The sequence below is a fragment of the Myiozetetes cayanensis genome, unplaced genomic scaffold (assembly GCF_022539395.1).
Source record: "Myiozetetes cayanensis isolate MyiCay16 unplaced genomic scaffold, myiCay2020 scf5-8, whole genome shotgun sequence".
Taxonomy (NCBI): domain Eukaryota; kingdom Metazoa; phylum Chordata; class Aves; order Passeriformes; family Tyrannidae; genus Myiozetetes; species Myiozetetes cayanensis.
In genome coordinates, this window is record NW_026087742.1 from 103,894,436 (window position 1) to 103,910,767 (window position 16,332).

The 16,332-nt window shown below is 37.5% G+C and overlaps 1 protein-coding gene across 1 annotated transcript in view; it reads left to right on the forward strand.

The window, feature by feature from the left end:
• The window catches only part of PDK3 (pyruvate dehydrogenase kinase 3), a 51,572-nt gene that overhangs the window by 30,358 nt on the left and 4,882 nt on the right, over positions 1 to 16,332 (forward strand). Inside the window, exons 4-10 of the mRNA XM_050333324.1 lie at positions 3,096 to 3,280; positions 5,401 to 5,490; positions 7,628 to 7,705; positions 8,451 to 8,527; positions 9,631 to 9,732; positions 10,362 to 10,472; positions 15,462 to 15,575. Coding sequence (XP_050189281.1) covers positions 3,096 to 3,280; positions 5,401 to 5,490; positions 7,628 to 7,705; positions 8,451 to 8,527; positions 9,631 to 9,732; positions 10,362 to 10,472; positions 15,462 to 15,575 — 757 coding nt within the window. The remainder of the gene's footprint in view (positions 1 to 3,095; positions 3,281 to 5,400; positions 5,491 to 7,627; positions 7,706 to 8,450; positions 8,528 to 9,630; positions 9,733 to 10,361; positions 10,473 to 15,461; positions 15,576 to 16,332) is intronic.

Here is a 16,332-nt window from a genome sequence, read left to right on the forward strand (position 1 = left end):
ATGGGAGGGTGTGTGGGGAGTGTCCCGGGGCTGAGAAGCTGAGTCAATGAGCTGCCAGTACTTCTAGAGATAACACACAGAGGAAACTTAGTAAACAAGGAACTTTCCTTTCTGCAATGTTGCAATTAAAGCAGAGATTCTGTAAGCAATTTGAACTAAGTAAATATTGGAGTATATTGCATTAGAAGCTGCCACTTTGTTACTTTTAAGTAAATGCTACTTCAGTTAGTTTTGCACTTCGAAGCAAGTAGACCTCCTACTACAGAAGCCTGTCGGTGTGTGAACTTTTACCTCTCTTTGTGGTAATACTCAGCTACCAACTAGCACTGCTTTAAAAAGAACAGCCAATCAAAAAAAAAAAACCAAAAACACAAACCAACAAACAACAAAAAACCCCAAACCCATTGCATATCTGTTCCATTTAAAAGGGTTTTTACTCATCACTTTCTTGTTTTTCATCTATCACATAATACCATCCCTAAGAGACATTGCAAAAATTCCCCTTGTCTTTATATTGACTTTCTCATGCTTCTTGTCTTGCACTGTATGATAGATCAAAATACAACAATACATAAAGTCTTTAGGAAAGTAAATAATAACTTGTGTTGTGACATTCATTTATTGTCTTTGCAGAAGTCTCTAGGCTTCCTTTATTTAACAGCTGTGGTAATGCTTTAAATATTCTTCTGTTAATACAGAAGCAACTGAAACTCACTTAACTAAAACAGCTTCATATGAATAATTTCTCATTTGTCAAACCAACTGCATTATTTATTCACTTGATTTTTGAAAATAAAATACAGAGAATTGCAGAAAAAAAAAAGTAATGGGTAAATAAAATTTTTGGAGCTATTCTGGAGTATTCCCAGCTAATCCCATGAGCATTTTAAAAATTCCTTCATATGGTTTCCCACAATTTGAATACAGTAAAAACTTTGTGTCTTTCAGGGGTGTGGAGGGCAGAGGGAATGAGGAATGAGTGCTAAGGTTAAGGAAGCGTGTTTTGATTTCTGCCCTGCCACTTTGAAATGTGCCCGTGTGCTTCTTGTGTTTGGTCCTTTAAAAGCATCTGCTTGATGGGAACACAGGAGTGAGCTGAGTTATCTTTGAAGATGGAACAGGAGGTTTGCTATGTCACTGAAATAATGAGGAATTCTTTATTGTTTATTTGTGTGCTGACTAAGCTTCAGCTGTGATTTTGCTGGTCTGTAGCAGATAAACCTCCCAGCCCTTTGCCCTTTGTTGTACTCTGTGCATTCAGGCACTTTGGTAGCAGGATATCAGTGAACAATTTGCCCTCGTGGCATCATGAATATGTTGTGGATAGTGGAGGTATTTAAAAACAAATGGCAGAGCAAATAGTAGAGAGTGTTGCTGCTTGTTTTTCAGACCTGACTGTAAGTGTTGCTTTCAACTCTGCTCTTGGGTACTGTCTTGTTGCTCGGAAACAGAGAAGCAGCACGAGTACAGCCAGGCACCAGTCTCTAACGTCAGCTCTCAGTGGTAACAGATCACACAGAATCAAGACTTAATAAACATAAAAAGCATCAAAAGCAATAAAATATTTTAAGCTGCCCAGGCAGCAAGCTCGTTAAGAGAAGAGTCAGTCTATACCATGATAGTATTTAGATTGGGGAATTAGACAGTTAAAGCTTCTCCTTTTCTGTGCAACAGAAGAGTGTTGAAAGACTACTAAACTGTTTGTTGACACATAGGCAAAAACTGGTGGTTAGACTGAGGAGAATGAGAAAAAACTATTAAAAATGAAACTACATTCCTTTCCAGCTGGCAGCGTAGAGTGGGAGAAACAATTTTCAAAGTGTATCGCTTGTTAAGAATGGTATGGTGTACTGTCAAATGATTGCCTTGGCCAAGTGGTGCTGAAAAGGAAAAAAGTGTCTGGTTTAAATTTGGTGACTAATGGTTAGTATTTTGACTTTTGGTGGGCTTTGTTCTTTCCTCTGCTCATTTGCAGGGGGGTTAGACTAGATGACCTTTCAATGATTTCTATGGTTCTTTCCTTAGCTGGTGTATATTCCACTTTTGATAAAAATAATGAATACATTTCTTTTCAGTGGTCATTCTAAATCTACCAAGGATGTTTTGCTGTTGATGTTTTTTGAAAAAGGAGCATTAGAATTGCAGATGTAGGCATAACTGAATCTCCCAGCTCTGCTTTCTTTGGAAAGCTTCATTTCACCTTGTATACTTTTTTAAACAACATCATGTAATCACTGTAATGTTAATGTTAATTTAATATTAGAGAATGTAGCAGAGTTGAGTTGTACTGATTTTTCCATGTGTTGGCTTTAGAAAACCCATTAATAATTGGTATTTCAAGTATATATGAGTCTGCATGTGGGGGGGAAAAAAAGATGAACACTTTGAAGACCAGAGGTGTACCTTGACAGGAGAAACAAAAATCCTTCAAAGTAAACGCTTGCTAAAGCAATGGAAGTGTTATCCTGTAAATTACCGAGCTACCAGAGTAGAGCTGGTCAGAGCTCGGTTGTATTCGCGCTGCCATCCAGCGGTGTGAGAGGAAACTGAGCAGGAGTCGCACAGTTACCTGTCCTGAGATTCAAACTTAGCAAAAGAGTTACCAGGTGGAGGAAGTGCATTCCAAGTTCACTGCACGGTTGAGGTGTTAGGAATTAAAACTGGATTTTTGTTAGGAATTATGAAGGACAGTTGGGTTGTTTTTACTGAGTTTCCTTTCCAATCTCCCAGCTTCTGTTAGAAGTTGCAGGGAGTGACAGTTACCTCAGTGAACATGATTGCAGTAAAAGAAAATATTTTGTTGTCCATTAATGGTGAAGAAAGATTTAATTTGAAAGAATGTTTATGGGAGGAGTAACTTAATTTGAGACCTTAAATGCTTCACAGATGCTGTGAGAAGTTACTCAAATACTTCTCTTTGAATAGACTTGTTTAGGTACTGCTGTATTTTTGTCTTCTCTCTCTGATAATTTTTTGGTTGACTGGGAGGCATAGTAAATAGATAAAATGATTGTGCTGTGGTTGAGTTTAAAAAAAAAAAAAAAGAGAAAGATTGAGTTTAATTAACAATCTGTTTTTAATTTTCTTTCCTCCAGCTTCTTAGATGTTTTAATTAAAGTCAGAAACAGGCACAATGATGTGGTTCCAACCATGGCGCAAGGGGTGATTGAATACAAGGAAAAATATGGCTTTGATCCATTTGTTAGCAGTAACATCCAGTATTTTCTAGATAGATTCTACACCAACCGCATCTCTTTCCGCATGCTTATTAACCAACACAGTAAGTAATTGCTTTTCTCTCCTTTGAAAACTCATTAGTTATTGCTTGTGAACCTGAAGCTATAGCTTTGTTTTGTTCTGGGTTTTTTTCTTACTCATGACTAATTCTTAATATTCTGTGCAAATTTTGGTAAAATATATACTGGCAAATGTTAGCTTTGGTATTTTGCAGTGATCAGAAGTGAACCCAAAACACCAGTACATTTTCTTTTGGACTTGTCAATCTTTGTCAGTGTGACTGTCGCTTTTTAGTCTTGTTGGTAGAGATGGCTTGTGTATTGATACTTGAAGTACTTTGAGATAGTTGTAGAGTAGCTGTATCCTTCTTCTCACAAATCTTGCAACATAGTTTGTAGAGCTGCTATTTATTTCCTAATGAAATGCAAAGATACCATAAATTTTGAATAGGTTATATAATATATGTATTTTTATGGTTTTTTTTTCAGCAAGTTATCTAGACTTTTCTTGTAAATGAGTTGAGTATTTCTAACTTAAGGTTTTAAACTATATCCCTTGTCTTCCCTTCCTGTTTCCTATTTATGGATAAATGCTGGAATTAGTCATCCTTTGTCATTAGGTTCTGTTTTCATTTGTTGTTACTAATAAACTTACTTTTTTATATTCATATTACAGAGTGAAAGGAGTTACTTGCACAGCTCTTATTAACCAGTATGTGCAACCATGCAGAAAGTGATCTGTATAAGTTAAGGACAGTCTTGTGATCTCTTTTAGTGTGTCTTGTGCTTTTTAGCTCCTAGAGCTTCATTCTCTGCTCAGTATCCTGCTTTTATGAACTCTTAGCAATTGTTGTACACTGCAGATAATGTGACCACTGGAATATTTAGTATAAGATGTTTTACTACAAGTTGTGTGTGTTTCCAGTAACCTTTTATGTGACTAACAAGTGCCTTACTGTGTGTGTACAGATAACTTGAATGTGGCAAAGCATACAAAATCAGATAAATGTGCAACTTTTTCTTTACTTGTACCTGAGCAGACAAATGACAGACATAAAACCAAGTTAAAAGGCTCTTGTAGAAGAGTTCCAACAATAGAGTAAAAACATCGTCCTAATAGAATTCTTGGGCTGAGCGCTAATGATTTGCACTAATTCTAAAATACTAAATTTGCTTCATTGAACTGAACTAGGTTTTCCTATGGACCCTTTTAATTAACTGGTTGAAGCCTAAAACTGCTTGTAGATGCTTAAAAAGTTTAGTTAACCTTGTATAATGTTTCTGTGTTAGCAATGTTAGTAATCTGTCCAGGATGGCAAATATTAATCTTGAAGTACTGAAAGAAAAGACAATTAGAAAGCAGAACTCAAAACAAGTTTTTATGTAGTTTGTATTTCTGTTCCCCATGTTACTGGCCAGCTGTCCCTGACAGTGTGTTCTGCTGGGTGCAGTGGCCGCTGTCTGAGCTCACCGTGACCAGGACAGGAAAAGTTTTCAGATCTAGTCTCTTGCTCATGTCTTACTGCACCCCCTTCATGTCAGAGCTCACTAAATTGCTAAAATAACAATTTCACTCCTGAAATAAAGCGTGAAACCTCCCTACTTCTTTGAGAGTTAAACTCTCAGTGAAGGGTATGGTGAGGGCCAGACCTTTGTGCAAAGAGGGAGTGGGATCATGTTGCTGAGAGCCAGGGAAAAAACTGAGTGAGCGAGGGAGACCTCTGTGCCAGCTGTGAAATTGCAGTTTAGGTGAGTGTAAAAGGCTTTTAATGATGTCTCAGTTCCTCACTCCTTTTTACCATAATATTTTCATTGTTGTGAGTGCTTCTGTTCTGACATAATGGTATGAATGAAGCATTTTACGTTTTAGTTTAATCTAATTTTTGATAGTCTGCTTTGAAATGTAGGCTTTCACTTTAACTCACCCATATCACTAATTCTGTTTTAACTAGTCTTAGCTATAAAAAATAATTTAAAAATGGGGGGCAGGGAAGAGGAAGAATTAGGCAAGTAGTTGTCTTAAACAAGGATTCTGGCAATTTGCTAGAGTATGTTTTTACAAAATGATGCATTATCCAGTAAGTCTCAGATACTATCAGATTTAAACTTTCAGTGCTGCCTCAAGTTTAATAGACAATTTATTGCTATTTCTTTTTTCTTTTAGCACTTCTTTTTGGTGGAGATATTAATCCTGCTCATCCCAAACATATTGGAAGTATTGATCCTAATTGTGATGTGGCAGAGGTGGTTAAAGGTAAGGTGAAGTTAATGTTTTTGTTGACTGAATCCCACTCCCCAACTTAGAATATTCAGAAATATGTTATTGAGATACAAGAGACTGAAGGTGATTTAAATTCATTTAATAAAATAAAAAAAGAAGAAATGGAAGTTCTGAAGTTGCTCACATTAAAGCCATGGGCTTATTGAGACTTTCTTGATGTCTGCTTTATTGAGAATAGAGGAACTTCTGTTATGTTAACGGAACCAAGAGAACAATTTGATTTTTAATAGCTTTGATCCAGCCTTTCAAATATCAGATGAAGTGTGTAAGTGTTTTGTTAAACTTCAGATGTTTCCTGAAATACTTAGAAGCAGGTTCTCATGTAGTGCTGTTGTATCTGACTGGTACTGCAGCAAACTGGGAGTAATTTCTGATTTGTTTAGTTAGGTCTTTCAGTAGAATGTCCTTGGGTGTACAGATATTCCAGTGAAACTCCCCATCACTCTGTGCACCGGATCATACCACAGGCTGTTCTCTCTTACACAGCAGGCATGGGTGTGATGGGTGTAGCCGAGTGATCTGGCACAGACACACTGGAAATCCCGTTTGCTTAATGCTGTGAATGTTCATATGGTTTCAGAATGTTAATGAGTAGGCATGAGGCAGTGCTGGCTGCTTCAAGAACTTGGTCATGGAAGCTTCACACTCTGAGTGTATCTATTTACAAATACAGGTTTTGCTGTAGGGAAGAATTCCATGCTCTATCCTTGGCTGCTGTTTGTGTAGCTGCAAAAGGGGGAAGAGTTTATTGCTCCCCTTCACTTTCTCTCCAGCCTTTGGTGAAGTAAGAGGGAAACCTTTCTTTTGCCTGCATGATACCTCACTTAGTAATGATTTTTACAGCTCTTACAGCTTTTTCTACCTCTTTTGGGCTCCTAAAGTGGCCTTTTTCAGCAGCTTTCTTTTCTTTTGATTGACCTTACTACACTTCAGCCTCAGCATTGTATATGTTAGTCATGTTGATTATTTAGATTTTCCTTCCAGTGGCAATATTTGTATCAATGTTCGTATCAAATTCATAGTTGCTGCCTTGGACAGAGGAGTGCACAGTGTGAGAAAAAACTATGTCCAGTTTTCAAGCAAGTAGCTAAAATAGGTCTTAGACAACAGTAACAAAACAAGGGCACCTGTCGATGTACTTCTGAAGAGCTGCTCAGCCCTCTGGGGTATCGGCCACTCCTCCCAGCTTTGTGTCATCAGCAGCTTGCTGAGGAGGCCTCTGCCCCTTCATCCAAGTCACTGGTGGATAAAGTTAAACAATATTGGGCCCAGTATTATGGAGTCAGAGAATAGTAAAGGTTGGAAGAGACATTTAAGATCATCCGATCCAACCATCAGCCCAGCACCACTGCATCCCCTAAATTACTAAACCATCACCCATGCCGGATCCAGATGTCTCTTAAACACGTCCCTGGGCAACCTATTACAGTATCTGACCACTCTAACAGTGAAAATTCTTTTTCTGGTACCTAATTTAAATCTCCCCTGTCTCAGCTTAAGGTCATTGCCTCTTGTCCTCTCACTGCATGCCTTGGGTGACATCACTAGTGGCAAAACTTTCTTGCTGTATTTCAACAACCTGATTTGGATTATGGGGAGGTATCTGCAGGGGAGTTCTTTTTGGTTCAGTAGGAAAGAAAGAAAGAAAAATCTTAAAGATTCCAGCTTTCCCCCCATGTGACCTTGAAAATTAAGTATTGTAAACAGTATTGTGTTTGGAAAAACTGAATTTGTGGTTGCAATGTCATCTTTTTTTATTTGAGATGGAAAGAACAAGTATTGAGTTGTGATCAGGAAATAACAAATAAGTAGATATTATGGTCAACCTAAGATTGTACCCTTCTGGTTTTCAAACCCTGAACAAAGATGAAAAATAACTTGTCTCCAGTACTGTGCTTTTGTTTGAGAGCTTTAAATAGATTTTGCCCTTTCTTGGCAAATGGGCTACAATCTCACAGGCAAAAAGGGATCAGACTGGATACCAGCTTCACACTTGTAAACTAGTTCCCAAAATGAGTGTTCTGCTTTTAGTCTGTCACAGAGAAGGCAAACACTGCTGGTCATCTCTAGAAGATTTTGATAAGTTAGTGTTTGTTGTGTTATTTCGTAGATGCTTATGAAACAGCTAAGATGTTATGTGAGCAGTACTACACGGTGGCACCTGATCTGGAAGTTGAAGAATTCAATGGTAATTATGAAACTAATTTAAGAGCACTCCTTGCTATTGTCTGTGATTTCTTGTTTTGTTAATTAACTGTAAGTCAGAATTTGAACTCTGCAGTCCTGCATGCAGATACTTTTCTTCTAATTTGTCTACGTGGGCACCTGGATTATAGTTTATCATCATGGCATGTACTTCTTTATGCTGAATTCACTATCACTTTAAAGAAAATAAAATGGTCAAGAATCCTCATAACTGTACAGGAAACCAGCCTGCCTTTTAACTAATCTTCTAATGGAGCTGGAACGTATTTCATTGTGAAGTATGCTTATAAACTGATGAATTCCACTGGCATTTTCTGCCCCAGTGGTGAGCTCTTTTCTGTAAGATGGCAAAATTAACCATTTTTTTAAGTCATGTGTGCTTTAAATCCTATCATAAACTTCTCACATGAAAATATGCTTCAAGATGATTATAAAGATGAAAATCAGATGATAGAAATTGATTAGACAGGCCTTATCAGTGTATTGACTGCTTTTTGTTCATAATTTCTGTTGACAAAAGGTAGCTCATTGTTTTAAGTTGAAAAAATTAATTTTCTTGAGTGATCCTCTCCCAAGATTTTGGACAGCTGCCAATCATAAGACTAAGATGTTTCCAAACTTCAGCAGAAGAATTGCATGTTATTCCTGTAAAGAGCAATGCTACAAAATACTGTTTGGGGAAAAAATAAATAATTTGACATTTTTATTTCTTTTCTTTCTTATTTTAGCTAAAGCTCCAAACAAGCCTATTCAAGTAGTCTATGTACCTTCTCATTTGTTTCATATGTTATTTGAATTATTCAAGGTAGGTTGTTCTTGTTCATATTTGGAAGGGTTTTGTGAACTTATTACTGTTGAAATTGAGATTGCTTTCAGTTATAACTCTTAAATGTTATTTCAGGTTTTTTCCTTTCTTAACCTTATTCTTAAGTTTCAAACACTCTTCACTTGTTAAAAAGCCAGAGTTAAACTCTCTTTTATTCTCTTGTGTACTGAAAAAAGTCTATTTTCCCATTTTTCCTTTTGTGCCTTTGCAGCTGATTAACTTAAACACTCGTGATGGTCTTTTTTTGCAGTGATGAAGGTATTCATAACCTTGCAATTTTCATGAGCTTGCTTCTGTATTGCATATTAGAGGGCTGGTTAGGATCAGTCTTCTTATTGTGAAAACAGCCCCTATGTCTTTGAATAGTGTAAATGATGTGCTCTGCTTTGGTTTTATTTGTGTTCTGTGAATAATTAGAACAACAGTGAAAATGGAACTTGTGAGAGCTGTTCCATGGTTTGAAAGAAGATGGATCTCTAGGTGGTGCAATTGAGCACTAGAAACTGAGGGGAAAACAGGCATTTGGTCAGAGAGAAACTTTTTCTAAATACTGGTGTTTTGGGGAGTTGATTTTGGACGTTTGTTATGTATGTTCATTTAAATCTTCGCCTGTTTTGTCATTTGTAACATTAGTTCTAGGGCAAAAAAAAGATGACAGTTTGTACACTACATGTAACTATGTTTTGGTACAAGTCATGAAAGAGGATGAAACTACTAAGTTAAAACTGTCAGTAATCTGTCAGGGACTGGCAGTGGGAACTCCATTAAAATATATGATGAAGTATCCCTTGGATATAATTACTTGATTTCACACGGAAAAAAACCCCTTGCTTTCTGTTCTCTGACTATATCAAATAGAAAAAAGTTATGTAGAGTAAGTTGTAATGTAAAAATTTAACTGGACAATTCACTGATTTGACAGCACTTCTTAAATTTGTGTTAAATACAGCCTTTTGTGTCTTGTATACAATTGTAGGACAAATTATCTGGATTCAACAGAATAAATGCAAGTTCTAAGTTGTCACAAATAGTATATATGGTAAAGTTAGGATCAAAGAGACTGTTTTTTCTCTTATCTTCAGAATTCAATGAGAGCTATAGTTGAGTGGCATGAAGGTAAGAAAGAAGCCTATCCATCGATCAAAACCTTAGTCACTCTGGGGAAAGAAGATCTATCTATTAAGGTAAATGTTTAAAAATAATATGCAACTTAGAAACCTTAGAGTAGTATGACTTGTAATTTGAAAAGGTAGATTAGTTGCTGTACCACTTGCTTCTTATTCATTAGAATAGAATATTTTCAGTTGGGAAGGACCTATAAGGAACATCTAGTCCAACAGCCTGACCACTTCAGGGCTGCCCAAAAGTTAGAGCACATTGCTAAGGGCGTTGTCCAAATGCCTCTTGGTCACTGACAGGCTTGGGGCATTGACCACCTCTCCAGGAAGCCTGTTTCAGGCTTTGACCACCCTCTTGGTGAAGAAATGCTTCTTAATGTCCAGTCTAGACTTCCCCTGATGATGCAACTTTGAACTGTTCCCACGTCCCACCACTGGAACCCAGGGAGATGAGATCAGCACCTCTCCCTCCACTTCACCTTCTCAGGAATCTGCAGAGAGCAACGAGGTCACCCTCAGCCTCCTTTGCTTCAAACCAAACAGCCCCAAATCCCTCAATGCTCCTCTAATGTTTCTAAAGTAATTTAGTTTATGCTGCTTGACTTTTTGTGGGGTTTTTTGTTGTTGTTTTTTGTTTGTTTGTTTGTTTTCCCCCAGAACATAATGTTTAAAACTCTTGAATTTTCATTCCTTAGATAAGTGACAAAGGTGGAGGTGTTCCTCTAAGAAAAATAGACAGATTGTTTAACTACATGTACTCAACAGCACCCAGGCCTAGTTTGGAGCCCTCGAGAGCTGTGCCTTTGGTAAGCAATTGCAATATGTGTTTAAATGTCCCTTTGCACTACTCTGCTTTTACATTTCCCTTCACTGCAATTCACTGGATCAGGTTTTTCATCGAAGAACTCCTTTATCATTAACAAGGCTATGCAGGTAAAATAGGAGAAAATGGGCTCTGTTACCACTTACTCTGTGGAATAGAAAATTACTTTTCTTTGTCTTGACATTGCATTCTTGGAAACAAGCAGGTCTGCATAAACACAGTATTTTCACGAGTTAATGGGAAGGATCTTTAGTGTTTTATTATTGAGAAGGTGATAACCTAATGAGCTCCTCTTTGGTGTGTAAATTACTGTTTATCTAAGTTACCTATAATAAATGTATTGAAAAGGTGAGCACACTGTCAGAATTAGCACTTGAGAGACACCTCCTGGCAATGCACAAGCTTATATTGAAGCTAGAAAATAATTTTTATGTAAGTCATGGACTGTAAAAACACAAGTTTAAAACAACATTTCCAAACCTACGTGTGATATGAACACTTTAGGTATATTCCAGTTCAGTTGGAAATATCTTGTGTGATGTTCCTTTCTGAGATGTGTCAGGGCCAGATTTCACACACAAAAAAATCTCCCCATAGTTTCTTTTAGTCAGGGAATTATTTCAGTGTTGAATGTGTAGATTCTTTTAGCAAGTATGATTTTTAAAAATCGTTATTAAAATAAAATACTATTTCTGAATTGTTTTATTAAATTATGTAATGGCTCATTGTAATAAAAATTATATAGCTACTGTTCAATTTGACTGGCTTTCAGTAAGTGGATTAATACAAATACTGTATTCTTGCCTCTTCTCATCTTTGTTCTCTGTTGCCTCTGTTGCAATCCTTTAAGCACATTGAGAAGTTGATTCTTTGAGGAATTTCTTTCCCTGCTTAGGAACATTCTCATCTAGCATATTCTTAAGTGATTTTTTTTTTCCTGCTGATACTTCTGTGCTTGAAGTGCCTTCAGACAGATAATAAACTGTGGACAGAGTATAGAACCATAGAATCATTAAGGTTGGAAAAGACCTCCCAAGATCCAGTCCAACCTTGAACCAAACACCACCGTGTGAATTAAACCAAAGCACTGAGTGTCATGTCCAGTTGTTTTCTGAACACTTCCAGGGGTGGTGACTCCACCACTTCCCTGGGCAGCCTGTTCCAACAACCCTTTCCATGAAGAAATTCTTCCTGATATCCAGCCTGAACCTCCTTGGCACAGCTTGAGGCTGTTCCTCTTGTCCTGTCCCTGTGGCTATTTTGGATATAGAATAATTAACAAAAAACTGAGGGTAAAATCAGTTCAGAGGGATTTAGGGGTAATAAATTTCCTTTTAGATTATGAGCAGAAAGTCTTTGTGGTACTGTCTCGGTCCACAGTTTGTACCATTGTGGCACATAAATATACTGCATTGTTTTCACCAGCATTTGCCACTGTGATAGGTGTGAAACCCAGTTCTGTATCTGCATTGTCTTGGCACTAATCCTTCACAGCTCCTGCCTCTACCACACATCTTAGTAATATCTTTCAAACTTTTGCTTTTTCATAGATAATCTTCTTGAATGTGATGAGTGATAGGGAACAGGCCTTAATTCAGATAATTTTAATAAAGCTTTTTTCTTTGTCACAAATGATAGAATCTCTCTTGATGCGTAATCTGCCTTTGTTCTGTCTCACTTCTGATCAGCAATTTACTGTATCAGCCTACAAGGATTTCCTGAAACTTGTTCTCACGATAAACTTATACCTTGATTACCAGTTGTATTCACTATTAAATTGTCTCTTCCTTTGTAGCTCTGATTGTAAAATGTGTTCATCTTAGGATTGACACTATTCTTTTTCCTTTTTTTATTTCAATGCATCTTTTAGTAGTGCATTCCTGTGTTTATTTCCTCGTCTCCAAGACTCCTTTGATTCTGTGGCATTTATTCTTGGTATTCTTCTGCTGTATCCCGTTTTCAGGCCTTGTTTTGCTTTTGCCCCGTGAGTCTGACCAATGCCTGTACATACCTAAGTGCTGAGGTGTTAAACTCTGTTATTTACATGTGTGCAGAAAGAAAAAGGTCCCAAACTGTGAGTCTGTGGCAAATCTTTCCACTGAGAGGAACAAGGGCTTAGCAGTGCAGTTTGACACCATATGTATTATGGCCCAGATCCAGTTATAGAAACAATTATGCTGTACTTTGTATGTCTGTATAGAAATAAAAATCCTTCAGCAGTAGTTCCATATAAATCCTCTTGGAAGTCCATACAGAAGGAGTTTCTTTATTGCTTAGTGCCAAAGGCCAAACCACTAAAGAATTACGGTGCTCCAAAAGGTAGGTAGGTCTGTGCTTGACTTAGGTTATATTCTAAACTAAACTGCAGCACAGTGTAAAGAGACATATTTTTCTGTTCTAACACTCCTTCCCCTTTTTGTATGATACCTTGTCTAGTTATGAAACACTCATGGACTTGGGCAGTGGAAGAGAGGTATCCTTCTGTTGACTGGGGAGAATTCTCTCACTGTCCTTGCAAATGTTGTTTAAAAACTGCTGAGAAGCCTTGTTACCATGGCAGCATTCGGATCCCAGCAGCTCTCACGTTCCTGTGTGCTGCTGTACACATGGGGTACCTGTTAGAAACACATGGTCATGCTTAATGATAGTGGGTTTTCTTAGGGAATTAACAGATTATCTCTTTGCCAGCAGTTGTTTATAGTGGCAGAAACATGGCCTCAATTAGTTTAATTTAAACCTGTCAATGCTAGTAACACAGAAGTTTAATAATTTCCTATTTGTATAATGCATACTGTAATATTTAAAGATAAATTTACTCTAAGAAGCTTTTCTTTCTCAAGGCAGATGTGCCATCAGGGACTAGTCTGTTCTCTAGGTCAAGCATAAACATATGTAATAATCACTTCTTGTTAATTATCTTCTGCAAAACAGACTTTTTGCAAGGTCTTGATTTAACAAGGGACTCATCTGGGATCTCTTTTCTTCATATTTCTTGTAAGTTATCTGGATTGGAAAATACCCTAAAGGCAATTACAGAAGAGACTGGCAGGAAATTTCTGAAAGATGGCTGTGTGAAATGATTATGTGGGCTAGCAGAGAGTGTAAAGGAACAGGAGACAGAAGTTGGGCAAGGGTTTCAAGGGGGGGTAATTCTGGAGTGAGGAACATATAATGTGTTTTCAGTATTGTTTGATACTGCCCTTTACTTGAGCTGGTCCTGGGTGTATGTATTGTTCACCATTTTGGTTACTGTACTTTTTAATTTCTGTAATGCATTTATTGTCCAGTCTCCAGAAAAGATGAAAGGCAGCTCTTGGCATTTTTCTTTTTGATTTGTTCTTAAACAGTCAAATTACTTTAATTTTTTAGAAGTTAAGAAAGAAATGCATCTGGTTTCAGACCAGGTGTTTGAAAGTGATGCATATGTCTCTAATGGGAGTCTTTGAGAAACTTAAAACGTAATGTTGTTTGAAAAAGTGCAGCTAAGCAACTGTTTTAACTCTGGAAATGGACACTAATAACTATGACAAGCAGTGTGAAAGGGGCACCTTTGGCATTTCTGTTTGTTGTTTTGCTCAGAACTGAGTGAGCAACTCTAAACCAATTTAATACTAAATTTAGACTTCTGCAAAAACAAGGCATAGAGGCCAAAAGATACTGTAGAGATAGTAGATGACAAGAAGAGAATTTGTGATGGATACTGTAGTAAAAGTTGTTTAATGTTCACCTTTCCCTCAAGGGATTTCCTATAAGATGATAGCACGTATTAGCTGTGCATAATGCTTGCGAGTCCTTCTTCTTAGGCTTCTCTTTTTGTAGCATTTTGGGGTCTTTGTTTTTTAAGATCTGGTGCATTATTCTCATTTATCTGTCAGGTTGCTTTTGTAGAAATATTATAGTGGAACAAACTTATTGGTTTCCTGAAAAATTCAGGTGTCTAATTCTTCTTGTAGTCACCATTATGAAGAAGTTGTATTACTCCATTGTCTTGTATATTCTTCTTTTCAAATTGTGTATCTGTAATATTTCCTTTATTGCTGTGGATAGTCCTGAAAAAATCAGGGGGGATTTGGGTAAGTAACCAACCACTGTGATGCTCGGCACATACCCAGTCATCTGAAAGAGTCGATGTGCAGGGTAAGATCTTACTCCCTGGCTGCAGTGAGAGAGGCTTGGGGGTGTTTTTCTAAATAACTTTTCTGATGAGAGAGAGTTAGAAAAGATGCCAAGTGTTGACCTTGTTGCAGCTCTGGTTATGAATATTAGTTCTGCGAATTTAAAAATCTAAAATTTGTACCTGTCAAGTCTATTATGCTTTGAAAATCATGTGGACCGTACTGGGTCTCATCCTCAGTAGATCATTCAATGCTGTGGACTCTTCATCTTCTGTTAAACAGTGAGGGTTGTTAGCCTTGTGTTGCTCTGTGCAGTCCTCTGCAGGATTCTTTTGATCTCTGTGGCATCAGCAATCATTTAGTGTGACCTGGATGAAGTGAACAGAGTCGTCTTTGGCTTTCTTGTGTAGTCTCCTAACGGTGGAGACACTTGAGAATAATAATCCCTGAAAAAACATGCTGTCAAAGACCTGATTTTTACCAAAGAAGGAATGGAATCTTATAGCAATGGTGATCATAGCAAGGAAACCGTAGGGCATATCAGTTTGCTTTGATGGTTGGAGGCAGCAGAGATGGTGTTCTCCTTGCGAAAATGCAAAATGGACAAGGGAATTCTAACAAAGGACTTGGATATTTTTCTCTCTTCTGTACTTACAGTACACATAGGGAAAAAGGAGATTCCTTAAAAGGCTGAATACTGACTTATACTGTAGGCTGAGTAATAAAGTAAAGCTTGAAAAGGCACTTGATAAAATCTAATATTGAGTTATCCTCTGTTTTATAAATTAATACACTGATCTGTTGCATTTTTTTAGCTTTTCATCATCTTTTTTTATCTTGTTTTCTTGCTTTTGTAGGCTGGGTTTGGCTATGGATTGCCAATTTCTCGTCTGTATGCGAGGTACTTTCAAGGTGACCTTAAACTCTACTCAATGGAAGGCGTTGGCTCAGATGCTGTAATTTATTTGAAGGTACGAATTTGACCCTTTTATAAACTAGTAATGCAGATTGTTTATATTTATAGCAGGCTCTTTTCACTCCTTGGCTTGTTTTCAAATTTGTTTTTGCTATTTTTGTTTGACATGCTTATCTAAATCAGTTACGCAGAATCCTAAACCCCAAGGTTATATACATTAACCTGCCACTAATACCAGCTAGTCTGTGTTAGATTTTTTTTCCCCCCAGTCCCCTGTGTCAGATCATTGCATTTTGTTAATCCATCAGAAGTGGTGAATTTTCTGTGCAATGAGAGAGAATTTTGGTTAATGCTTTTTGATTCTAAGTTTTGGCCGCAATAGAACTGAGAAGACTGTTGACCAACCGCTGACTAGTACATAGGTTTTCTTCTATGCAGTTCTTGATGCAATATACCTTATTGTTCCTGTTGTCATTTTTTGGGAGAGACCAGGCTACTCAGGAGCTAAAGGTTGAAATATGTGTAGGTTGTTGACAGCATTGTCACTGTGCCTTGCTGGGTGTAGTGAGTTGTGGAGTCCTGTGTTAACTTCTGCTTCTGATGGGTTTAATCCTCTGCATGTGTGTGTGGAGGAAAAACGTGTGGCCTTTCTCAGAGGAAAAAGGACTGAACTGGGTCAGCCCTCCCAGGTCACTGTGCTGACAGAGCCCAAGTTCATTAGGGAAGTGAAACGTTTCAGTAGAGTCTGCTCTGTGTCACTGGCAAATCTCCCTAAAATGGTTTTGACCAAAAATCGTTTTCTTGCTGTCTCT